Raw genomic sequence first — 11,116 nt, forward strand, 5'->3', positions numbered from 1 at the left:
GCGGAGCTCAGCTTTAACCAGGGCGAACCAACAGTTCCTGTATGGACTGAAGCTGAGGTCCCACTTCAGGAATATGGGAAGAGCTGAGGTTGCTCCCACATATTTGCCTGCTTATGGGTATCTCCAGCATCCTCTACAGTGAAGCATAACCCAGGGTCCATCCCGGTCTTTAAACCAAAGCCCGCTGTGCCCTGGCTCTGGCTGCCTGGGGAGAGCTGCAGGCAGGGGATGCAACGTCTGCTCTGGGACAAAGCTGTGGTTAGAGCAGCAAACAGTGCTGTGAGCTGCCGTCGCAGGATGGGATGCTGGGCTCGGACCAGCTGGCTCGGAGCAGGGGTAGGAGGAGCGAGCCCAGGGAGGGCTCATAATGCCCTACGGGACCTGCGAGCCTCTGACGCCTGTCCTGAGACATGGGGGTTCTTGTCTTGCACAAGGTGAAGGAGAATAATCTAATAAGTGCTTTATCATGCTAGACATTTAACAACATTCTGAATTTTGAGTATTGCAGTAAATTATAAAATCAATTACTGAAGAAAAAATATTAATAGTAATTATTTAAATATATTAATAATTATACAATTATTATGACAGAATTGTTATAAATATTTATATAAATATGATAAATATATGAATGCAGTATATTTATAAGTTCATCATCATATGCAATAAATATTCATTACTGATACACAAAATAACTATATTTTAAATATAATGCAATTTATGGTTTGTAACATGTTGCTAAAATGTTAGTAACTCCTCCCATGAAACAGTATAGTGAGGGGAGAAGGAAAGACTAATAACTCCCTGCAGTGCTATGCATAAGAATTATTTGCATTTATTTATTGGTGTTAGCAAAGGTAGTTGTCTCTGCTTTGAGATGGAATGAAAATAATACTCTGTATTTAGAAATGAAAGAAAGAAAGAATTTTCCCTAGCCATCCAAAGAGGTTGATGCCTCTAGAGGGATGTGAATGTTGTTTGCAGGTATTTCTGTTCTCCACAGTCTCCTATTCTTGTTAAGCTTCTTATAAACTTGCAAGCAATGTAACACAGTTGACATATCTTGGTCAAATTATTTTTATGTGATTTTTAGAAGAAATGGGAAAGGTAAAAACAAATAAAAAAATCAGTTGCCAAAATGTCGTGTCCATTTTCCCAAGCCTTCTCCCCATGATCCACAGGGAAGTATCATGGTGCCAGGAGCACTATCCTTTCCTCTGCGGTTGCGTTAAAAGTTGCACTGTAAGGTTCAACTGAGACATTAATTAAAAACAAAACAAAACAAAAAGCTAAAAATCTCTGAAATGCCATGGCAATTATGTACCTAAAGTGAACTTTAATAAGAGTGCTCAATCTGTGTTGGTAATTGTGGCTGCTGTTCATTTACAAATGCTGTGTACCTGCCGATGTGCACAGCAGCTGCTGCACAGTCACTGATAGTTCTCCTCTAACACCCCAACGGTTGTATGGCCAGGGTGGTTTTTTTTCTCCTAGCATTTCGGCGGCTGGAAATGCACATGCGTGTTCCTGGAACTTTGAGATGATATGTACAATCTCCTAACAGACTGATGGAACAACTCAAAAATGAAAAGATATTAACTGGTGGTGACACTTACCAGAAGGACCATCCATAGTCCCATGAATGCGGTCGCCAGTCCTCTGGCCCAAGGCTGACTGTCACTTGGAAAACTTGAGTATACATCATGTGTGCCACCATCCCCAAGAGACCTGAGAAGCAGGGATCATAATAGGAATTTTTGTGCTGATGTTTTTTTATAAATCTTGAGATAGCTACTGCTGGAAGTGCTTTGAAAGCTCCAGAAAACTCTTTGTTGTACTTTTATGCCTCCTATTCTACTGTGGAGGAGGGAGCTGCATGGGCAGAGGAAAGATGACTGAGAGCTCATTATTTTACATCATACTGAATTCTCAATTAAGAGAAGAGTTAAAGAAAGAAAATCGTTGAAGAAAATGTTGCACAATTAGCATCACCACCAACCTTGCTGCTGCAAAACAGGGGTATGCCACCCACAAGTTATCTCACTTAGCCCATCGCAGACAGGCCTCAGGTAAGAGAAGAAGGAGAGAGGCTTCTGTAGGCAATGCAAGATTGAATGTGTTAACGCCAAACAACGATATTTTATTGAACAGTTGCTAAGATTTATAAATTTGAACACTTATAAAACACTTGGAAGTTACACAAGCAAGTTAAGTGAACTCAGTATTCCTGATGAAGTGTGGTGAGACGACACCATAGGAATATTTTTGAAGGTACAATGTTGATGATGCTTGCTTTTGTGACACCATTATATTTTGCTGAGGTAACTACAACTGGGTGAAGATTAGACAAAGTATTAGACACTCGACTCTGTGATGCTAAAGAACAGGGTTGCAGTTAGATCACTGAGTTTGCTCTGCCACGTCGCTGGCCAGCCCATATTTTTACATTTAGACATCTCTCTGAGGAAAATCAAAACCTACTTTTCAAGAAGTCGTGGCCAGTAGCAGCTCTGATGCTTGGAGAATTTTCCAGCTACAATAATTTGGGATGCGTCTGCTTTAGTACTTAGGCAGTGCAGAATGATTCTCCCAGCTGAGCTAACGAAAAGCATGGGTTCAGGCAGTTAGGGAAACTGTGGGGCAGGACCATCGTTGTCCAAATACACCTTGGGCCTACAGATGTCAAAAGCCCCTTGTGCTGCAACGACAGTTCAAGGCACTTTGAAATACTGATGTTCTGCCATGGTGGGGTACAATGCGGTCCCATACGTTACCCTTTGCTCCTTAACCAAAGTCACCATTTACTCTCATCTCTGACCATCTACTTTTTTCCACAGTTGCCCTTCCTCCATGTGGAATATCCTGATTTTCCCTCCCCAGACCCAACTTCTGGCTCTTCTTTCCTGCTTACTTTCAGAGCCTAAAGCACTTCATTAGTCTCACCAGACATGTGGATGATTCAGGGCAATTCTGGGGGAGGGAAGTAGGGGAATGTCATATTTGTGTTGTGGGTATGTTAAGCAGGACCTTCAGCAAGACAAATGTCATATTTGATACAAACAACTGCAGAGGCTGAAAGAAGATATTTTATTACAAGAAGCTGCAGTGATTTGCTCAGCTGCTTCATGTTGGTGTGACACACTGGAAAGTTAGGAGGTGGAAAGAGCAATTCGCATCGGAAGAAATGATATTTCAGCAGGGTGGGCGGCCTAATGGGAGCACAGCAAACTGGTACACACCTTGCTTGTTTCTGGCTATATTTAATTTCCAGAATTCACTGGGAGCTTGCTGTACTTTTTAAATCAATGGATTTCTCTCCAGCTGACAGTTACAGCATTGATCTTAAAGTTTGAGGTTTGCTGTTCCTATACCTACTGTCAGTAATTTTTCAACCTTAATAAAATATTACAGGCTGCCTTGAGACATGTCATAGTCACTCAGAGCCATCAGGAGATTTGACACGGCCGGGACTAGCTTCAGCAAGGCTAATCTGCTCTGTTCTGTCATGCAAAACCTTAATGGGGTTTCAGCACTGTTCAGACCTTTCGCTGTGTGGGAGGCCAGGATGACAGTCCACTGACACAGGTGAGTAGGAGGTCATCAGCAAGTCCTGCTGTAACGCAGGGACCACAGTGAAAACGTGGCTTTTATTGCTGTATCTCCCTAATGGCGGGGAGGGTCGGGGGCGGACATGTGCCTGGCTGGGCCGTCAGTGGCATTGTGCCATGTATAAGCTATAGCAAAACAAAACGAGTCTTTCTTTCATTGTGCTGCTTCATGCACTTTTGCTTTGGTTTGTTCGTGATGCCACCCATCAGTTTGGGCTATTTTAGATATGCCTTGCCAAGTTCTCCATGGGGATATCCTACGGCACTTTTTGTCGTACATTTAATGGTCACATTTGGGATAAAATGACCTGCCTGTAACATAAATGCTGTATTTACAAGATCATCTTTCCCTCCAACTGGCTGCTTAAGGCTGGACAAAGAGGACAAAATGCCTGCGCGCCCACCCACGTGGGGTCCAGGGCAACAGATGCTTGCAGGTGGAAACCCCTGACAATATAGTGGACTGGAGTGACTGGAGTGGATGGGAGTGCAGAAACACTGACCATTTATAGTTGGCTTGAGATCATTAGCCTTGCAGGACCAGAGCTGTTTCTAGATGTCAGTAATGGCAGAGCTTAAGGAACTAAATTTGGAAAAGACAATATATTTTAAAGCGTTTTCAGATACCTTTACTAAAAATATTATTTATGGACTATATCACATTAATTAAAATGCTTTATTATAAATATTACATGAGAGATGTTTGTAAATTTTTTAATTTGTGTAAGGTTAAGAGGGATACCAAAATCACGATGTTGTGGGGTTTTTTTAATGACTCATAAGAGCTCAAGAAACAGCAACAAGTGGCCACACTGTTAGGATAATTTTTCCTGACCTTTAGATGTTGAGCTGTGAGAATATGAAGATTCCATTGCACTTTTAGGAGAGACCTTTAGCATGAATTTAATGAGGTGTGTTGCTCCAAGTCTAGGTCCTTTTTGTTACCTAATTTCTATTAAGCTGTGTCATTATAAATATGCTAAGCTTAACTAAATATGCTTTTCTTCTTTCCTCTGATATCTCTGTCACTGAAAATAACAGCTAGCAGTGTTTTGGGTTTTGGGGTTTTTTTGCTTCTTCCTATTTTGCTATCCTTTTTCCCCGTAAAATTTTAAAGTTTATACTTGGAACGTCATGGCAATGTGCTTATAAAGAGGGAAGGATAAAAAAAAAATAGATGTGTAGGAAAGAAAACTTCGTAATTGTTACAAAACTTTAAAACTGCAGTTAACGGTGAAGAGCGAGAGAAACAGCATGGGACTAGTTGTTTGAATGCTGAAGAATTCCACATAGTTTGATTTTGAAAATTGAACTGTCTTTTTTAAAAATTCAAATTATATCCAAAGCTGAAAAACATGCTTTGGCAGTTTTTACCAGATTTTTTTTGTCCTCTTAGCTCTACTTCTGATCTAAGTTTTATACCACTAACTGTATTTCACAATTTGAAGCTATCCCTGAAGATACAAACTCCTTCACAGAAATGTACACTGCCTGTTATAATCTCTTTCAGCTTGAAATACAGCAGAATAAAACGCACTTTTATTGCAGAAGTCCTTTCTGCCAGAGAGGTCCATGCAGGAGCGCTCACAAAAGCCAGCTGTGGCTGGTTGTTTGTACAAATCCTGGGAAGTGGAGTTTTCAGCCAGCACAGAAGTGAAGGAGCACTTAATTACATGGTTGATAACTTCTTTTAGGGAAGTGAATTCCTCAAGTTCATTTGCTGAAGGGCTCCAAGTACAGACCGAATATGAAAATAGCCTGAAACAGTTATTCTGAGAGATGTACATGTCCCCGAATTACTCATGGGCTTGCTCCTAAGCGCGATTACTAGAACCCTTTTCATTCTCAATTTTGCTAATGAACAAGATGGGCTTCTTTCTTCAGTTTGAAGCATCAGGCTTTCATCTACTCTTACAATTAACATGGAAAAAAGAATTTTCAACACCATATGTTTTTCATTTTCTATTGGATTATCAGTGTGATGATGCTGAAAATGGAGGCTCAGGCTATGGCTATGGTAGTGGCTGTGTGGGCTGGGGGGGTGGTAATTGCTGCATTGGTGTTGTGAATTCAGGCCTATGTATTTTCACTTCTCCCTGGCAAGAGGCAAATTTATCATGTGATCCTTGTTCCAAAGGTACAAAAATTGTAGGAAAAAATGTGGTAGCATAATGGGGATAAAAGAGCCTTTTGCTTCTTCCTATTTTGCTATCCTTTTTCCCTGTAAAATTTTAAAGTTTATACTTGGAACGTCATGGCAATGTGCTTATAAAGAGGGAAGGATAAAAAAAAAATAGATGTGTAGGAAAGAAAACTTCATAATTGTTACAAAACTTTAAAACTGCAGTTAATGGTGAAGAGCGAGAGAAACAGCATGGGACTAGTTGTTTGAATGCTGAAGAATTCCACATAGTTTGATTTTGAAAATTGAACTGTCTTTTTTAAAAATTCAAATTATATCCAAAGCTGAAAAACATGCTTTGGCAGTTTTTACCAGATTTTTTTTGTCCTCTTAGCTCTACTTCTGATCTAAGTTTTATACCACTAACTGTATTTCACAATTTGAAGCTATCCCTGAAGATACAAACTCCTTCACAGAAATGTACACTGCCTGTTATAATCTCTTTCAGCTTGAAATACAGCAGAATAAAACGCACTTTTATTGCAGAAGTCCTTTCTGCCAGAGAGGTCCATGCAGGAGCGCTCACAAAAGCCAGCTGTGGCTGGTTGTTTGTACAAATCCTGGGAAGTGGAGTTTTCAGCCAGCACAGAAGTGAAGGAGCACTTAATTACATGGTTGATAACTTCTTTTAGGGAAGTGAATTCCTCAAGTTCATTTGCTGAAGGGCTCCAAGTACAGACCGAATATGAAAATAGCCTGAAACAGTTATTCTGAGAGATGTACATGTCCCCGAATTACTCATGGGCTTGCTCCTAAGCGCGATTACTAGAACCCTTTTCATTCTCAATTTTGCTAATGAACAAGATGGGCTTCTTTCTTCAGTTTGAAGCATCAGGCTTTCATCTACTCTTACAATTAACATGGAAAAAAGAATTTTCAACACCATATGTTTTTCATTTTCTATTGGATTATCAGTGTGATGATGCTGAAAATGGAGGCTCAGGCTATGGCTATGGTAGTGGCTGTGTGGGCTGGGGGGGTGGTAATTGCTGCATTGGTGTTGTGAATTCAGGCCTATGTATTTTCACTTCTCCCTGGCAAGAGGCAAATTTATCATGTGATCCTTGTTCCAAAGGTACAAAAATTGTAGGAAAAAATGTGGTAGCATAATGGGGATAAAAGAGCCTTGTAGCCCTCAGTTTTTATGCTTTCAAAGTTTTAGAATTTTGTTTTGTTGTGGCTCCTCAGGCAAAAGGGGAAGGGAAGGTTCATACCTGAAAGCACAGTGAAGACAGCAGCAAAGGCATTTAGCTTGAGCCCATCTATCACACTGCTTGAATGAAAGAGCTCGAGGCACATAAGGCTGAATCCGACGACTAACAGCATGATGTATAACACCTCGGATACTACTGATAACCACAGGACACCTGCAATGCACAAGAACAGCAACCAGTCACTTATTTGGTAAATACTTTCAAGAGGTTGAAGTTGGTAAAAAATAATTAGGAAATCAGGAATATCTAGGAGTAATTGTGCATTCAGAAAGTTTAAATTTAGCAAACCACTACCCAAACTGAAAAATAGAAAAAGCGGTGAATGAAGATGTAAAGATCAGCAGGGTAGTAAAGATACTGCAGAAAGAACAAGCTGTTTCCTAAGATCTCAGCTTGGCTAAAGAATCTCTTTGGGTATATCTAGAACATCTTGGCTCCTCTGACCCAAACCATAGGACAGAGAATTCATTTTTCCTCCCTGTGTCATGGTTTAGATGAGCAGAATCTAGCACACGTGGTGGTGATGGCACATAATACCTTACAGTATATGGGCTGGTGGGAGATGAACAGGCTTGGATACCTCTTTTTCACAAGGCTGTTCAAAGAAAATGTTTTCAGTCCAGGTTTTAAAATGCTTATCATAGAATAGCGATGGGCCTGTTATTACAAACTGGTGTCTTGCAGAATGACTGTTCTGATTTGGGGTGTTTGGATCCACTGCACAGATCTCTGCTGCTGGGACTAATATGAAAACTGCCAGAATACCGGTGGGGCGGAGCCAGTTATTTATAACATACTCAGTTGAAGAGCTGCAGATACAAAATTTGGTCTGCTTTCTGTTTTCTCAACCCCTAAGTACAATCCCTCAGGTGAAGGGCAGAGTTGATGTGCCCTGTTTGACCCGCACGTTCTGCAGGACTTCGGGGTTGTGCGCAGGTAAGTGGGTCGGGCAGCATTTGGTAGTGACCGACCAAGACTGATTCAGCCGCTGTAGATGTTACAGTTGGAAATTTCAGCACAAAGCCTCTAGCAGGATCTGCTGAGTCTTTTAAAGTCACCAAGCCATGGGGTAAATCTGAGAGGATGGTAACAGATGATACTATTGAGTCCCTGCCAGATTTCCAATCGCTGTTTCAGCACGAGAATATGCTAGAATTCCTCAGTACATTTGCTAACCTGATTGCTAGAGAATTCACCTGGAAACAATGAGCAGTGATGGAAAATTTCAGCCTAAGCAGTTGAAACATGGAAAGTTAAGCATCTGAAGACAATGGCTTATATTAGAAAATGTTAGCTGTAACCATAGAGACTGCTACGGGCTTCACTTTTATTAACACATTCTCTCCTCACTGTAAGAACACGTGTGATAATGCCTATAGATGAGCTTATCAAACCAGATATGCAGTCTCACTTTTATCAAATATTTGAGTGTCCTCTTAGTGACAGGGATGATCCCAGCTCACATTTTGTCTGGGAACTTGTCTTTATAATTGCAGCTAATTAATATGTGCTATTCGTTGTTGCTGCCTTATCAGACCTTTTGAGTTTTTGAACAATACTACAGAGATAGTAATAAATAAACCTTTTAATTTCTCACAGTGACTGTATATGTAATATTGCATCTATCAACAGCAAACAGGTGTTTATCTCACTCCTATTAGTCAACTTGGTATCAGGGCAACTGCCACACTTTTCCAAAAAGAAATATGACTGAGACACAGCAAGGGTGTTGTTCTGCAATGCAGCAGGATTAAGAAGGGATTTTGCCTCATTTTTCTCACAAACAGAAGTTTCTATGACAAGAGAATGATGAAATGGTTTGAGTTGGAAAGAATTAGATTGTGTAAACCTGACCTACAAACTGAGGCAGCAAAGAGCACTAACGAACGAGTTTGGATCGATAAATGTCTCAGCCCAAACTTGAAAGAGTAATATACAGCAAATCTGCCCAGATCTTAATTGCCATTTCAACTCTTGAGGGTACTCACTGCTGGTATCTACGCACAAGGGCAGTGCTGTAGTAGTGACTGCAGTTCAAGGCTGTGGTGTGGCTTTGTCCTCTAATTCCTTGGGTGAACAAGTGGCTGAAGGGTCGGGCTCAAAGAGCTGTAGTCAGTGGGGTTACATCAGGCTGGTGTCCAGTCACTAGTGGTGCTCCCCAGGACTCAGTTTTAGGGCCAGTGCTCTTCAATGTTTTTATCAATGACGTGGACATATGAGTTGAGGGCAGGCTAAGAGTTTGCTGATGATAGTAAATTAAGAGGGGACATTGACTTCCACGAGAGTAAAGAGACCTTAGGGAGACATCTTGGTAGGTTTGAGTGCTGGGAAATCACCAACCGTATGAAATTTAACACAGGCAAATGCTGGATTCTGCACCTGGGATAGTGTAATCCTGGATGTACATATAGAATGGGGGACGAGAGGCTGGAGTGCAACCCTGCAGAAAGGGATCTGGGGGTTCGGTTGATGGCCTCAGGGTTCAGGTGACGTCCATCAACTGTATACAGGTTTTATCTATTGGCCACCTATGAAACAATGCTTGAAGCTGGATGCTGTAGACACAAGCGTATTGTGCTTGAGAAATAACAGGAAGCTGAAGAGATACACATGTCTCTATGGGAGGTTCCAGGTTAACATGTCCAGAAGGCAAGTGAGGGGATACTGCTAGAGGCAGCCTTGTGCACATTCAGACTGACAGAAGGGCTCTGGGAGTTGAGGGTGGAGGCCATGGGTGCCCAGTTGGTGTTCCTTATCCTGCTGGTGAAGCAGAAAGGCACAGGAGGAAGGAACACCTGACTGTGTGGCTGGTGTCACAGGGAGTGATTTGGCTTCTCTAACCACAGGGCCTTCTGTGAGGAACACGGACTGCTGGGAGGAATGGGATCCATCTGGTCAAATGGACAAGAGTGGTTTTACCAACAGGATAACCTTGCAAGGAGATCTTCAAACCTGATAAGCTGCAGAAGGCTTTTCATAATTTGAAGAGTTGTAAGGGCATGGGGCACAGTGAGGAAGTGTCGGGGGCTGAAGCACATGATGTACAAGGTAAGGCAGAGAGAGCTTCACCTTCTCATCCTGTAGAAGAGAACACGAAGGTCTTGCTGTCTACAGCTACCTAATGGAAGGATATAGAGGACAGAGCCAGACTCTTAGAGCTAAACAGGGGTAGGATAAGACAAAATTTGCAATATCAGAAATTCCAGACTGAGTTGAGCAGAAAGGTGGTCAAACATTGGAAGAGGGGCCCAGTGAGGCTGTGGGACCTCTGTCCTTGGACACATTCAAATCTCCACTGGACGTGGCCCTGAGCAGCTGGATCTAATGGACATGCTTTCAGCAGAGGCTTGGACCAATGGCTCCAGAGGCCCCTTCCACCCTAAATCATTCTATGATTTTTTAATTGCACAGTTGCGAGGTCTAATGTGCTGGGGGAGCAGCTGGAGGGAGAAAGTTAGCTGGGGTAGGGATAACTGGAGTAGAAACAGAGTTGAACTATGGCTCTGATGAACAGCTCAATGAGACATGAGTTTTGCTGTCCTGTGAAACCTTTTTCCAATGAGACACAAAGACTGGGTGAGTTCCCCATGGAAGGCATAGGCAATTCTTTCTTCTTTTTTGAGCCCTGTTCCTATCTTGAAAGGAACTCTATGTCTAACTCATGTCTTATTTCATGGTGTACACTGAATATCTGCTCTGTGCCTTTTTGAAATGCATTTAATGTGGGGGAAGGTAGATCACACATGCAGTGTTTGCGAAGTTCTGAGTATGTCCTGTCCTGCCTGCTTTGATTTTGAATTTCATCTGAAATAATAACATCCACAAAATGCAAGCTATATCTGGAATGCAAGCATCTTCCTGTGGCTGCCAGAAGCAGAACAGTTGACTCAGGTTATTAAATCAGGAGACAGTGTCTTTCTGTTCTGTGCTGACAGTGAAGTGATCTCCCACTGCTCTTCTCTCAACATGAGATTCATGAGGCAGTCACTTGGCATCACTTACTTCCACTTACAATCTCTTACAGCCTCCTTCCTGCAAAGCAGAGAGCTCCTTCTCTTCAGGAGACCTCAGTCATTCCAGGTGACAGGGAAGAAGCTCTCCAGAGGATTTTT

The 11,116-nt window shown here is 41.9% G+C and overlaps 1 protein-coding gene across 1 annotated transcript in view; it reads right to left on the reverse strand.

The window, feature by feature from the left end:
* The window catches only part of GSG1L (GSG1-like), a 62,227-nt gene that overhangs the window by 18,670 nt on the left and 32,441 nt on the right, over positions 1 to 11,116 (reverse strand). The window contains exons 3-4 of the mRNA XM_009324715.1: positions 7,005 to 7,157; positions 1,617 to 1,728 (exon numbers count right to left, since the gene is read on the reverse strand). Coding sequence (XP_009322990.1) covers positions 1,617 to 1,728; positions 7,005 to 7,157 — 265 coding nt within the window. The remainder of the gene's footprint in view (positions 1 to 1,616; positions 1,729 to 7,004; positions 7,158 to 11,116) is intronic.

The sequence above is a fragment of the Pygoscelis adeliae genome, unplaced genomic scaffold (assembly GCF_000699105.1).
Source record: "Pygoscelis adeliae isolate BGI_AS28 unplaced genomic scaffold, ASM69910v1 Scaffold85, whole genome shotgun sequence".
Lineage (NCBI taxonomy): Eukaryota > Metazoa > Chordata > Aves > Sphenisciformes > Spheniscidae > Pygoscelis > Pygoscelis adeliae.